Source organism: Protopterus annectens, chromosome 3.part0 (genome assembly GCF_019279795.1).
Source record: "Protopterus annectens isolate FY-2018-M chromosome 3.part0, PAN1.0, whole genome shotgun sequence".
NCBI classification, from domain to species: domain Eukaryota; kingdom Metazoa; phylum Chordata; order Ceratodontiformes; family Protopteridae; genus Protopterus; species Protopterus annectens.
Window position 1 is genome coordinate 734438144 of NC_056731.1, and position 15738 is coordinate 734453881.

General features: G+C 43.9%; 1 protein-coding gene across 1 annotated transcript in view; it reads right to left on the reverse strand.

Moving 5' to 3' along the window:
• DPY19L1 (dpy-19 like C-mannosyltransferase 1) overlaps positions 1 to 15738 on the reverse strand; it is a 2139210-nt gene that overhangs the window by 228747 nt on the left and 1894725 nt on the right. Inside the window, exon 19 of the mRNA XM_044065091.1 lies at positions 10785 to 10959. Coding sequence (XP_043921026.1) covers positions 10785 to 10959 — 175 coding nt within the window. The remainder of the gene's footprint in view (positions 1 to 10784; positions 10960 to 15738) is intronic.

Sequence of the window (15738 nt, forward strand, 5' to 3'; positions counted from 1 at the left end):
TCAGGGGAAGTGAAGGGTAAGCATAAAGTAGACCGGGTGGCCAAACATGCACCAGAGCATCTCTTGGAGATTCCCCGGGTGGGGGAATTAGAGCACAGTAGTTGTTGCACTTTGTGTTTGAGGGAGAGGCGAAAAGATCGCAACGAGGTTGACCCCATTTGGAGAAAATCTGCTTCGCTACTTTGAGATTCAGAGACCACTCGTATGGTAAGAGGATGGTGCGACTCAATCTGTCTGCTAGGATGTTGGACCATCCTGGAATGTGCGTCGCTATGAGAAAACGGTTGGTGGAAATCGCCCATTCCCACACTCTCATGGCCTCTCGACAAAGTGGATAGGACCTGGTCCCCCCTTGTTTGTTGATATACCAGACGACTGACATGTTGTCCGTCTGGATCGCAATTGTCCCGTCGGGAAGAAGGCTCTGAAGTGCTTGCAGCGCTAACAGCACCGCCCTTATCTCTAGGACATTGATATGCAGTGAGGTCTCCACATGGTTCCACGTGCCTTGGACGGTCCTGCCCAAACAATGCCCCCCCCACCCGAGGCGAGAGGCGTCTGTGGTCACCGTGGCTAAGGGAGGGAACATTGAAAAGGGGTGCCCCTTCTGGAGGTACGGAGACTGGAGCCACCACAAGAGGGCTCTCCTGCATACCCTGCTGAGAGGAACAGGATGGCTCAGGGGGTAATGTAGGAAGGACCATTGGACTTGGAGGGTCCATTGCAGGATTCTCATATTTAGGCGCGCCATGGGCAAAAGGTTGATGGTTGCCGCCATCGAGCCTAAGGCCCTCAGGACCAATTCCGCCGGAGGGGCTGGGCAATGAAGAATGGCCTGCACATGAAGTTTTAGAGATTGCAGCCGGTCCGGAGTCAAGAAGGCTATAAGCTGATTTGTGTTCAACCTGGCTCCGATGAAATCTATGACCTGAGTTGGAAGAAGGGAAGATTTTCCCACATTGATCGTGATCCCCAACCGGGGAGCTAGGTGAAGAAAATAATTCCTGGCCGTGCAGGGCAGATGCCTTGTGGGGGAGGTCAGGAGCCAGTCGTCCAGGTATGGAAAGACATGAATTCCCTGGAGTCTCAGGTGGGCCTCTACCACAGTTAACACCTTGGTGAACACCCTGGGAGCTGTGGTGAGACCAAAGGGGAGGACCCTGAATTGGTAATGGCTGTCTCCTAGCCTGAAGCAGAGAAACCTCCTGGACCGTCTGTCCATCAAGATGTGGTAGTACACATCCTTGAGGTCTATGGAGCACATCCAGTCGTTCTCCTGCAAGAGGGGGAGAATGGATTGAAGGGTGACCATCAGGAACTTTTCTTTGGTTACCGCCAGGTTCAAGAGAGAAAGGTCGAGGATTGGTCTTAAGTCCCCCATCTTTTTTGGCACCAAGAAAAACCTGGAGTAAAAGCCTGATCCGTACTGGTCTAGGGGGATGTGCTGGATCGCTCCCTTTTCTAGCAGCTGCTGAATTTCTGCGGCTGCGGCCTTCCTCTGATCGGGTGGAACATCGGGGAGGGATCTGGGTCCGAGAGGGGGATGGAGAAACGGAATCTCGTAGCCTCTGGATATAATCTGAAGCACCCAGTGGTCTGTTGTGATAGACTCCCAAGCTGCTAGGTGCCTCGAGAAACACCCCATGACTGCCTCCAGAGTGGAGCAGTCGGGTAACCCCTCAGGGTTGCTGCGTGGGCCAATCAGAGAAAGGTTCTCTGGACCCAAAGTTTTTCGGGCCCCCTCTGCCTCTAGGGCGGCGTCACCCTGTCCTCCTCTGCCCCTGAAGGATAGGGGGTCCTGAGCGAAACTGGACTGCTGAGACTTCCGGAACCACATCTTCTTCTGTCCCTTTTGGTTCTTGGAGAAGGACCTCTGGGGAGCAGAGAAGTGGACTCCGACGGCAGACAGTGTCTTCCCGTCTTTCTCGCTCTGAACCAAGGTGTCGCGTACAGTCTTGCCAAAGAGGGCAGAACCATCAAACGGGGCATTAGCGAATGATGCCTTAAAGGGTTCCGTGAAATCACAGTGGCGGAGCCACGCCTGTCGTCTTAGGATGACGCCCGCTCCGCTAGCTCTAGCGGCTCCCTCCGTAGCATGGGATAGTAGCCACACAGAGGTATTGGAAATAGACCTGAGAGTGGCCATTCGGGTAGAGTAAACTTGTTTGTCCTCTGCTGACATGGACTCTGGGGACGACCCAGCATACTCTTTGATAAGGTCCCGCTGGAGTCATAATACGTGTGCCATATAGTTCAGCGACCTTACCGAGAAGGTGGCTGAAGCAAACACTCGCTTCCCCTAGTGGTCCATCGCCCGAGACTCCTTGTCAGGAGGATGGACTGTGGGACTCTCCTGGGCTAGTTCCCTTTTAGTGGCAGCCGCCACCAACATGGCATCTACGGGGGACCCCTTACTCCAATGTGACCTGTCCGAGGGGGGGCTAAGAATTCTGTCCGGCCTCTTGGGACCAGGCTCCACAGTGTCCGGCTCCTTCCATGCCCTGGTAGTGATCAGGTCTACCAGGGGGTTGGCTGGAGGGGACACCCAAGAGGTAGACGGGCCTGCTTCAAACGCCTCCAGAAACACGGACTCATCCGAGGTAGGCTTTGGGGCAGATGACCCCCATCTAATCCTGAGCATCTCCATGATGTCTCCAAATGAGACGTCTTCGGGGGGTGATCTTGGGGAGCCTTCCCCTTCCTCCAAGTCCGTGTCCTCTGTCAAGGACTCAGGGGAGTCCAAGTGCCTCCTTCTGCACTTGCGTTTGTGAGGGACTTCCTCGGGGGGGGCTGTCCGAGGAGGCCTCACCAACCACATCCTGTTCCAACAAAGGAAGGATCTGAGACATAAGAGCAGGCTTTCCCTGGGGCTGGGTGACGGAAGTCGAGCCCGTCTGAGAGGGAGTGCAGGGTGGAGCCATAGCTAGGGCCGGGGGCCTGGAGTCCCTCGACAAAACCCTCTCCACCACGTCGAAGGCTGAAGGAGAGCTGCTCTCCCTAGGATCCGAGAACAGACCCTCCCTCGGATCCGATGCAGGGATCGGAGCCGGCGCCGAAGTGATCGGATCCGAAGGGGCAGCATGCTCCGACCTGGATGGAGCCGAAGGCATGCTAACGTCTCGGATCCGAAGCTCAGCTCTTGGCTCCGAGAGCTCGGATCCACAGAAAAGGGACGTGACAAACTCGAGGGTGCCATCGGCGCCGAAGCACTCAACTATCGGCGTCGACAGTCCCCCGGCTCCAACGCTAGTCGGCTCCGAAGACCCCGAACCCGGGAAGTGGGTCGGGGAAGGAGCAATCGGGACATAACATGGGGTCGAGCTCCCCCCCGGTGGGGGGGCAGGAGCACTCCCATCTGCAGCTGAGCCTGGAGGAACCTTCGCATCATCTGGTCCAAGTCTGAATCAGTTAAACTTCTAGTGGACCTAGAGGAGGCCACCAAGGCGGGACGGGAGTGTCGCCTCAATGACCTCAAAGGTAACTGGGCCTCCTCCTCCTCCGGCCCCAGCGAGAAGCAGGGTGAACGGGGCCGAGAAGGAGAAGGCTCGGAGGTCTCAGGGGGAGAAGCTCGCTTGGCTGGCGGGGCCGATGCAGAGGCTTCGGCCCGCCGCTTGTGATGCTTCTCCTTGCGCTTCTCACGTCTAGCTTCCCTATCCTCTTGGCCCGAGGTGGGAGTTTGAGTCCCGGCCAAGGGAAGGGAAGTAGCAGTAGGCGCTGCCGCAGCCATGGCAGGAGCCACGGGGGGACTGGAGGACGGAGCTGAGTCCGGGGGCAGAAGTCCCGCCAGAACCAGCTTCGACCTCCGGTCCTTGAGAACACTGGGGTTGAACGCTGCACAAATAGCGCAGCCGGATGACAGGTGTTCAACCCCAAGGCATAAAATGCAATAAGTGTGGCCATCCACTGGGGAGAGTTTATGGCCACACTCGGTACATTTAGAAAAAAATGTTTTGGGAGCCTCTGCCATAGTAAACTAAAAACACACTCACTAGGCCCCAAAACCGCACACACCCTAATGCTCTCACGAAACAGGGGGGGGAGGAAATACAAAAAAGGGTACACTAACGATTAGTTTTAAAAAAAAAAACTATCCTAGAAAAACACACACTCAAACAATTTCACACACAACTTTAGCTACCCAAAAAAAGAGAAAATTTTCTCACAGAAAATACGCTCTAAGGCCCGGAAGCTCGAGATCAAGCTGCTGATGTAACCGCAGCAAACTAGATCTGAGGTCAGGGAGGGATGGCAGGGGATTATGGGTGGGGGGAGGAGCTTGGAGCTCGGATCTCAGCTGTTGGAAACTGCTGGCTCGGATCCGATATGGATCCGATAACCCATAGGTTGATGCACAAATGCAGTTAACTACTTCAGATTAATCATTTTGAAATACTTTCTTTGTCAAATTAATATGCTTACTTCTATCTAAATGCTTCTTCTCAATTAGACGTTATGTACTTACCATAACTTGGCATTTGTGTTGTCCATTTTCATTCTTTTTCACAAATAGGTCTAGGACCCGATCCTCAGATCTAACTCGGACGCACACACATGACTTCAGATCCAATTCTCGAGCTCGTCCCTCTACCCAAAATGCTCTATTCTGTCCCCAGCTACTCACATCGAGTTTGCTGCCTAATTTCCGACTTTATTATAGGGACAGAAAAAAATATAAAAAAAGGCTTGAGGCTCAAACTAGAAAATTCCCAAACTCTCATGGCCTCTCTGCACATAGGATAAAGAGCAGTTCCTGTTTGTTGTTGCTCCTCTCCAGACCGACATGTTGTCTGTGTGAACTGCAATAGTCCCTAGAGGGAGAAAGTCCTGAAAGGTTTGCAGTGCTAGAAGGACTGCTCTTATCTCCAAGATGTTAATATGCAACTTTGTCTCCAAGGGGGACCACGTGCCTTGGACCATTTTTCCCAGGAAATGCCACCCCCATCCCAGTTGGGATGTGCCCATGGTCACTGTAGAGACTGGAAGAAGAAGGGAGAAATGCCTGCCCAGAAACAGGTCATTGGACTGGATCCACCAGTGAACATGATGTTTACAGATTGGACTGTGTCTTGTGGGAAAGGACAGGGTCTGGTAAAGTATGGACCACTGTACCACCAAGGTCCACTGAAGGATTCACAAAAGAATCTTGCTAGAGGAAATAGAAGAATGGCAGCTGACACTGACACCTGGTATCCTTTGAGTCTCAAGTAAGGTGCCACTACTGCCATGAATTTGGCGAACACCCTGGGGGCTGTGGTGAAACCAAAGGGCAGTACTCTGAATTGGTAATGATTGGCTCCCAGCCGAACGTGTAGATATCTCCTGGATTGCCTGTCTATTTTGATGTGGTAGTACACATCCTGGAGATTTACAGAGTGCATCCAGTCATCCTTGTGTAGAAGAGGCAGGATGGACTGAACTGTAACCATATGGAACTTCGTCTTCTTTCCATGATGGTTCAAGCTGCTTAGATCCAAAATGGGTCTTAGGTCCCCTGTTTTCTTTGGCACTGAAAAGAAGGGGGCGGAAGTTCTGAATCTTATCTGTTCAGAAGGGACCTCCTGGATGACTCTTTTTTGTAGCAGCTTTCCAGCTTCCTGAGCTGGATCTTCCCTCTAACTGGGTGGAACGTCGGGAAGTTTCTTTCTTCCTTTGCACAGGAGGAGGAAGGAAAAATGGTATGTAGTAACCTCTGGATATGATTATTAGCACCCATGAATTGCTTGTAATACTTGTCCAGGCTTCTAGGTGCAAGAAAAAAATGACCCCACGACTTCCTTCAGAGACAGACAGTTGGGCAATGCTTCGGGACCGCTGATAGGGCTCTATGAAACCCTAATTCTGTGGACCCCCTTTGCCTCTGTGTGGACGACATCCATTGTAACCTCCTCCTCCTGTGGCTCTGAAGGAAGTGTTCCCACAAGAATCCTGAAAAGGTCCTTGAGATTTCTGGAACCACATCTTGTTACCAACCCTTGGTTTCTAGAGAATGTGCGTTGTGGGGTAGAAAATTTGATTCCTATGGCAGAGTCTATCCCTCCTGTTCACTGCGGGTGAGCATATCTTTAGCTGATGGCCTGAACAAAGAAGAGCCATCAAAGGGGGTATTAACAAATTATGCCTTGAAGGTTTCCCACAAAGTTGCACAGCCTTATCCAGGCATGTCTCCTAATGGTTATGCCTGAACTGGCAGCTTATGAGGCATCCTCCCCTGCATGGGTGATCAGCCTCATCAGTGCCCAGTTGTGGAGAAACCTTCTCGAGATCCTCCGCAGACATGAACTCTGAGAGAGAATTTGAAAGTTCCTTTTCCGAATCTCTCTGCAGAAGAGTGAAGTGTGCCAGACAGTTCAACAATCTCAGTGCAAAAATAGTTGAGGCATACACACAATTTCCGAATCTGCCTATTGCTCTGGACTCCATTTTTGGTGGCTCAACAGAGGAGTTTTGTTCAGCTAGATCCTTCTTTGTGGCTGCCACCACAACTATGGCATCAGATGTATACCCTTGCTCCAGTGGGGTCTATCAAAAGGAGGAACTAAAAACTTGTCCGGGCACTTGGGCATAGGCTCGACAGTGTCCGGTTCCTTCCAAGCCTGGTGGGAAACCAGGTCAATAAGTTCATTCACCATGGAGTCACCCAAGACGTAGATAGTTCAGCAATGAAAGCCTCCAGGAGCACTGATTTCTCAGGAGAAGGAGATTGGGAAGAATGGCCACCCTTCTATTTGAGGATTTCAAGGATATCTCCGAAGAAGACATCATCAGGTGGTGATTGGGGGTGGGGGGATCCTTCTCCCTCATCAAAATCAGTGTCTTCAGTGAGAGACTCCATAGGCGAATCTATGTGTCTCCTCTTACACATTCTTTTCCGAGGAACATCTTCTGTGGGGTGTTTGGGGGAGGTATCAGAAGAAGGGGGAAATCCATCTGGGGAGCATGTGTGGAGGCTTTACGGAACTGGATGACCCTGAGAAGCATGTATGATGGGCTCAAAGCTAGGACCCAATGAGGGGCACTGGTTAGGGTAAGACATACGAGAGGACAGCTTTCTGTGCAAAGTCCCCAGATTTGAGCTGTCCAGGGCTAAGGGCCGAGGCTCCGAGGGACAGGGATGGATCCAACAAAGTCAGAATCAAACCCAACCCCTCAGACCCAGTGCCGACATCAGAGATCCCAGACCCGCTCCGGTTCAAGCGAATCGGTGCAGGACTGGTCAGGGACACTGTTGGAGTAGAGGGGGGAAGGTTTCTTGGATCCGATGTTGAACCTCTTGGTGATCTTATATCCTGGGACTCCAAAGCCGTAGGTTGAATACGAAAAGGAAAAATAATTGGCTGGGCAGGTGCACTCATGGATCTGAGAAGGGACGGATCTAGCAGGACCCCCATCTGAATCTGAGCCCTGAGAAATCTCCACATCATCCTGTCCACATCTGCCTCTGTCAGGCTCATTGAATACCTGAACAATGCTGTGGATTCTGGTATGGAAAGGTTCCTCAATATCTGGAACAGTTGTGAAGGTAAGGCTGGAGAGACAGGCTTCATACATACTCCAGTGTATGACCTATGCTGGTCAGACCTGAGGGTTTAGGATCCAATAAGGAGGTGGATGGCAAAGGGGAGCTCACAGTAGGGGCTGAGCCAGTTGGATCAGAGAAGTGCTGTGGATCTGAGGGTGGCCTAAAGGACTTTGAATCCGAAGAGTTCAGATCCGAGACCTTCCTTAACTTCTCTGAAAGTTCCAAGGAAGCTGTCTGAAATTTTGGAAGAGGTTGTTTCCTTGACGCTGAAGCAACTTGCGATGCTTTACAGTGTGTTTGAGCCCCAGTAGAAGCTGGAAGTAAGCCTTTTAAGATTAACTTATTACGTCTATTCGAGAGCACCCTAGGGTTGAAAGTGGTGCAAATGGTGCCTGGACAGTCGAGATGGGAAGCTCCCAGACAATACACGCACTTCTTGTGGGCATCAGAGTTAGGGATCTTATGCCCACAAGAAGTGCACTTCTTGAAACCCATAGGTTTCTGAGACATCTTAGTCAGAGAGAAAATTAGCAAACCCCAAAGAGAAAAGGGGTTATACACAAATAGTGTAACCTGAAGAGAAAACAGTTAACTAAATAGTAAGTCACAAACTTTTTTTTTATATATATATATATATATATATAAAAAATATATATACAAATAGATATATATATATATATATATATAGAGAGAGAGAGAGAGAGAGAGAAAACTGCAATAGAACAAGAAAAAATAAAGATTCAAAGAGTACGAGAAACAAAAGGCAGGACAGAAGAATACACTGAAGCCAGCGACAACTAGAGGGAGGAAAGAAGTTGTCACTAACTGTAACAGTAATGAGCAAAAAACTAATCAAAAAAATTTGAGAAAAATTATACAAAAAAGATATTTCTTACAGCTTGAGATGGATCGTCCTTACCACAATGGCAGTAAATCGGATCTATGGAGCTGGAGACAAAATAGAGCATTATGAGTAGAGGGAGGAGCTCGAGAACTGGATCCGCAGTCTTGTGTATGTGGTTGAGTTAGATCCAAGGATCGGCTCCTAGAACCATTTATGAGGAAGAATGAAAAGGACAACATCAGATCATTGCTATTTATACCTTCAATATTTTAACAGAATTCAATGCTCTTTTGATTCTTGTCCATTATCTGTAATGTCATTCACATTACATGAAATGACTGATAAGACAGTCATTCTGTTACGATGCTATTACTATCACATGTTCTACATGACAGTTTTTTTGAATGTTTTTAATGTGCAACATACAAGTGTACATTAATGATTGGCAGGCTGATCTTATATGCATTTGCAGTTTCTCATCACTGTTTAAATACACATCACATTTTCCCAGGCTTTTCATTTCAATAAAAACACTTCACAAAAAAAAAACAAAAAGCTCTGTACATTTTCATTTGTATCCCACAACTTTTATAACCTATAAAAAATGCACACCACTTCATACACTTTCCAAAAAGGGAAAGTACCCCATCATAAATAGTCAAAGTCCGCAAACAGACAGCTACATCTAAATGCTTTATGAATTCAAAAATCTTGAACTTTTTAGCAGCTGGCTTTATGGGTCTTGAAAAGGTAAGGTTAAAAATAATTTCCTTAACTCATTTGTTAACAAAGATAACACCAGTGAAGAGTGTATTCTGCAACATGTTCTGTAATTTTGCAAGGAATATAGAGAAAAAAGCAAAGTGTCTCTCGTTAACATCACTCTAAACGTGTCAGACATGACTTGAGTGTCAGTAAATAAAAGATCAGCCTCTAATATAAACAGCAGACCTCCAAACAGCCATCCATACACCTGAAATGCTTATCCTTTGTCTACAGTGTAAGCAGAGATTCAGTCAGTTCCTGCCAGTTTTCCTGAAGACCTTCTCAGCAGCTGACAAAGTGTACAGTTCAGAAATGCACAGGTCTAAGGTAAAAGCTGTCTTAATGCACAGGTGACAACACACAGAGTTCTTACCTGGGAGAATATCTCTCGGAAGGTGGAATATAGTGTGCATGCAGCCAAAGGTTTTTAAAAAAAAAAAAAAAAGTACCCTGCTGTAGATAGGTTCTCATCTTGTCTGTAAGTTGTGGCTTGTACCTCATCTAGGGTCCTTCGAACTGACTTCATAGCTTTCTTTATTACAAGAAAGAATGGTGGGAGAACTCTAACACAAGGTTCTGGAAGGATAAGGTAGTCCACAATCTCTGATCTGTATATGCTGGCAACATCATATTTGCAACCATCCTGAATAGTTAGGACAACATTTCTCAAGGTAAGAGATTCCTATGACCAGATAAGAAATTATAGGACAGTGGAGACTTTGCCATTTGCAGGGCATATATTTCTTAAATCTCAGACACTGAATTCTGCATGCCAGTCTTCTTTGGAATTGTTCATGTAAAGCAGCAGTTTGAAAGAATAATCCATTGAATGCCTTAGTGTGTCCTCTCATATCAGCAAATATGAAAAGATGTGATGGTCCTCCAATTTCTTTGCCAAGCAGGTGAAGGTCTTGGTTTGTTTCAAGAACTCACTTAGTGAAAGTAACAACTCTTTAGCCAAAAGTATCAAATAATGAATCTTCTTTACTGATACTTTTGTTTCTTCAGCTTACCAGAATACCAGTACAGTTGAGTATATTGACAGTAAGACTAAAAAGAGCAAACTACAACCAAAGAATTAGGCCTAAAAGTTTAGATGATGATACTAGCTTGAGTTCTGTTCCCTGCAAACAATAGTAAAGAAATGAGACATAAAAGTTCCAATCCATCCATCTCTGGCAGTTCTTTGAAGTGAAGTTAACTCAAAGAAAAAAAAATTCTCCAGTGGGTTATCAAGTCTCTTTGGCTAGAAGCTCCATAGCAGGCTGGAAGAAGGTTCAGTAGAATGATGACCCTGCTGAGTATGAGGCTCCAAAGATCTCGTGTGAGCTATAGCCCAATGTTATCAAGAAATACAGCAGAAATTAGTTTTGGGACAGAGTATCCTTTACCTCATAACACATCTTTATAAACACTGATGACAATAGCAAGAAAGGGAGTAATATGAACTGCTTAAAAGGTTTTCTGAAAGAAGGTCAACACACAGGTGGCAAGTGCTCACTAAAAATTGTCTGCTGATTTAAGCCTTGAAGAAGATCATTTTACAATCTAACATGCACAGCCACAAACACACTATACATGTATGCACTTGGACATCAGTTTCTGTACAAGCAAAACAACAAACAAAGATATTCTATGACATAAAATGGTGCTTACCTTTGTTTGTGTGGGCCTTGACCCATTCAATCAGTTCCTCTTGGGGTAAGTTGCTGAACTCTCCCTTGATACTCCATTGAGCTTGAAGGTTGGCTGATCCCTGTATTGCCATCAATGTTAGTAATACCAGCACAGCTAGCTGTTGTTGATACTTTTTAATAAATCTCCCAAACAACTAAAACAAACATAAAAATATAGAAAGTTGTGATAAAACACAAAATGTACATCAGAATGAAGTACTCAATTTAAAAGTATAAGTTTGACAGACAAAATACTGCAGCGATTATAAGTCCCTTTATCTGTGCAAATCTTCCATTTACCCCTTCGCACAAGCATTTGCTGATGCATTCCCTAGTGACAATAACATCAGTCCTGTGTGTATAATTTTAAATCACCAACAGTGCTGTGACAGATGGCTTGTGACATCTGCATAAAATGGATGCTCAAAAAACGAAAAATGAACACATACAAAAATAGTATGTACAGGACAAAAAGCCCCCAAAAGCAGAAAAAGGGACACTTCATCCAACTGTACTATCTTATGTGAGAAGAACAGTGGCAGTAAAATTATTAATGTACCAAACAGATACAGACGCATCCCTTGTGAAATAGCTCTTCCTAAACCAGTCTTGCCCTTGAAATGCAATGCCTGATAAATGTGTTATCTCCCTACCAGGTTGCAGCTTTACAATCATTGCTGGTAGAAATATTCTTAGAGAATAATCCTAAAAAAAAACACTAATTAACTATAATTTCAAAAAGAATTCTAAAAGATTACACAAGGTAACACTAGAAGACAAAGTTGTTTTAGTACACCAGAAAAAAACTCATTGTGTCTTGCTATTTCACATCCAATGGGTAATAGTACATAATAAAACACCATAACTTAATAGACACAGTGATGTAACTTTAAATAACTTAACTTATTAATCACAGCAGTTCTAATTAATTAAAAAAAAATTAACACGTGTCCCATCATGGGGCGGCCACGGTGGTGCAGCGGTTAGCGTTGCCGCCTCACAGCAAGAGGTTCTCTGGTTCGATCCTTGGCTGAGGTACCTTCTGTGCAGAGTCTGCATGTCCTCCCTGTGGTCGTGTGGGTTTCCTCCGGGTGCTCCGGTTTCCTCCCACATCACAAAGACATGCTGTAGGTGGATTGGACACTCTAAATTGACCCTAGGTGTGAGTGTGTGCATGTGTGTGCCTTCTGTGGAAGGTTGGGCGTCGGGCTACCAACTCGACACTGTAAAACTCCACTGTCAATCATGAGCAGACAGGTGATCTGCTGTGGCGACCCCTAACCGGGAAAAGCTGAAAGAAGAAGAAGAACACGTGTCCCATTATGAATACTTCTACAAATGAATTGGGGCAACAATGAGGACGAATTCTAACAAAGTAAACACATTTTCAGCAATATAACCAACTACGTACCAAAATACAGAAGCTTGTACAATTACACCATTATACAATTCACATCCATCATTGTTTTAACTACTTTGTCTGTAGAGATAAACTATGTCCTTACTATCAAGCTTTCAGAATCATAGGGACATCTTGGGGTCCTGATAAGCAGTTAATCAAAAAATTAAGCCATGATCCAGCTTTAATAACTGAACTGCAGTAACCCCCTTAGTTAATATTCTGCCTCATTTCCACAGTACATATCCAACAGATAAAGGTATAATTTAGAAAGCCAGAGTTCAAATAAGTAAATAAGCTTTGTTCTAGCTCAGTATCTCCAAAAAGCATTGACTTTGCAAATGGTGCACACATTTTTTCATACAAGAATTAATTTCATTTGTACACTGTAATACATTGTGCAAATGAAACTCTATGGTAGTTTACAGATTTTCTTTCACATATTACAAATTATTGAAAGGGTGAATATGGTGCAGTTTCTTTTTATCTTTTAAGCAATTCCTTACTTTTGTTATTTTTCAACTTATAATATACCTTAGTTTACTTAACTTGCATTTCCTCTTGAATAAAAAAACAATTTTAAGCTTATTACAGTTTTTCTAACATGTATAGACACCTTATAAAATACTATAAAATCGAAATGTACAACACCAAATTTAGATGTAAAATACATTTTCCATTCCAGATCCATGATGACACACAACTGCCAAAGGGCATTACATCCTTTTAATTTGAATGAGCATTTTTAATTCCCAAAAGTAAATATACACAAGTTACAGATACAAACACAGCAGTCATCTAGAAAATGAAATATAAACAGCCAATACTGAACACAACTAGCTAACTTTCCTTGAGAAGTGACAACAATCTTGAGTATTATAAACAACCTTGCATTATGGCTTATAACCAAAGGGAGACATTAAGAAAAAGCATATCATCTATGACCAGCTCAGTAAACGAATATTTGCAATCTATTTATTCATCTGCAAGGTCCCAAGCACCCATTTCTTCAATTTTTTTTTATCCTAAGTTTGATCTTTATTGGCAGTTTGTAAATGACAGAGCTCTTTCATTATCTTTACAGCCACCTGTTTAAGTGATGATCCTTGCCTTCGTCTTCTTGCGACTGCTTTTTGGATGCTGACATTATTAGGTAAAACATTGTTTTGCCTTTCCTTCTATTCTACCTGTTTGATCACAAAAAATTAACAGCACAGAAGGAGACAGCTTTAGCTGATCTGGTCATTGGTATCAACCCCCTTTTACCATAAGGCTATGGTGTCACGCCAACAGTGACCATTACCTAGAGCCAATGCTCACACTGCTCGGTGGCTAGTCCTTGCCATATTTTATTAAAAATGCCCTGGAGGTGATTCTTAAATGTTACCAGAATAAATGCAACCAGTTTCTTAAGACTGTAGCACTAAATTTCCAGCACAGGGGAACCATAGTAGGTAATATATATGACAATCCATATGCCATACAACTACTGTCACTGAAAAAAATCTAAATTTTATTGACCTAGTGGTAACAACAGGCAGTAAAAGTAGGGAACTCTAAACCTCCTGTGATAACTATATTCATAATATTTTCCTAAATAAGTTTTACTTCAATTATTTTTTTTTTACCTACTGCGAATTGGTATCCAATATTTTGCACTAAACTCCCTTTTTTGAATATGAATTCTACCTTATCTAGGATCAAGCTCATTTAAACAGGCCCACTTTTTTTAAGTGAATAAAATGTTAACTTTCTGAAACCCTCCAAAAGAGAACTAAATCCTGATTTAAACATTTCCTTTAAACCGTATACCTGCACATATGCTTTCCAGATTACTACACTTCCAAACCTACTCCAAACAACAAAATTCAGAGCTTCCTCTAAATAGTCTTATCACCACAGTCCCTGAAAGCCCAATTTTTGGATAATTTTATAGACAACTCTTTAGACCAGTTTGATGTTTTAGCTTCTTTTGAGGTCCTTTTAACCACTCATAACTAGTTAATAATAATAATTCAGTTATCCATTCTAAGCTGCTTTTCACTCTTTTTGACAAACTTCTGACACAAGCCCTTCATTCCACCCAGACTATGTGAGAAGGACAGTGTTGCAAATGGATACAAATTACCCTCTCAGACTTCTATGGACTACATAAAGCCTATCTGCCTAAGCATAAATATCAAAATCTAGTAAACACAGGCCATCCATAATTGAGAAATCATTTTCAAGCTCACTCAGAGTTCATGTCCCTCACAAAGAAAAACAATAATCTTATTCCCTTTTCCTCAGCTTTACTGAAACTCATCAGGTGAACAAAGTAGGATCCTCTGAGTTGTACATACATACATATAGATATTTCAAGCACAGGCATTAATGCCTTTCTAGCTTGCCAATACACCAGAACACTTCTTCCCATAATAAGTGTCCAGGCTGTTCTTAAAAATATCTAAACTAGTACTTGCTTTAATGTAATTTGGTAGTCTGTTCCATGCATCAGCTACTCTGTCAGAGAACCAGTCAGTGCACTTCTCATTCCTATAGAATCTTCTACATAGGTTGTCTGATGATTCTTTAGTACTTTTGCATAAACCCAAACATTCCCAGAGGTAGTTGTCTCTAAATACCCTATATACCTGAATAAGATCTCCTCTGAGATATCTATAAGAGACACTGTACAAGTTCAGATATTTCAAGTCTTTCGTAATAACTTAAATTTTCACATCCATGGATGCCCTTGTTATATTTCCACTGTACACTTTCCAGTTTACTCATGCTTGTTTTCTTATCGGGTTTCCATATTGTTATTCCATGCTCAGGTTTGGATCTAATGTAACTAACAAACAATGACTTCATCACTTTTGATTTCCGAGATTTTATAAATCTTTTTATACAACATATAGTTCTATAACTATCATTAACCAATTGGTTGATATGATTAGAAAAACTCACAGCTGGATCTACCCATATACCCAGGTCCTTAAATGAGTCTACAATTTCAATCGCTGTCTGCTGTATTATATATATTCACCTTTCAATTTATGTCTCACAAATCTCATATGCTTAGTTTTTGATGTATTTATCATCATATTATTCTCCTGTGCCCAAATGGTCATAAGTTATTTTGCAGATCTTTCTTATCTGTAACACATGTAATCAGTTTACCCAATTTCAGGTTGTCTGCATATAGACTGTAGAACACCTCAGATGAAAAAGTGAGGTCTGAAAGATACAATCTAAACAAGTAAGGGCCTAGCACAGAGCCCTGTGGGACACCCTGACTATAACCAAGGATTTCACTTGTCCAGTTGCTGTATGATACTTGCCATGTACTGTTTGTAAGCCATGCAGCTATCCATCTCTCAAGAGTACATCAATACCTAGTTGTACTAATTTATTGATCAGTGTGTTATGTATGACCCTGTCAAATGCTGAAGTTAAAGCTATATAAATTACATCACAGCACAATTTTTCATTCATAGTTGTTATTATAGTGTTATAGAACATCATGTCACAGGTGGTAATAGATCTATTTTCA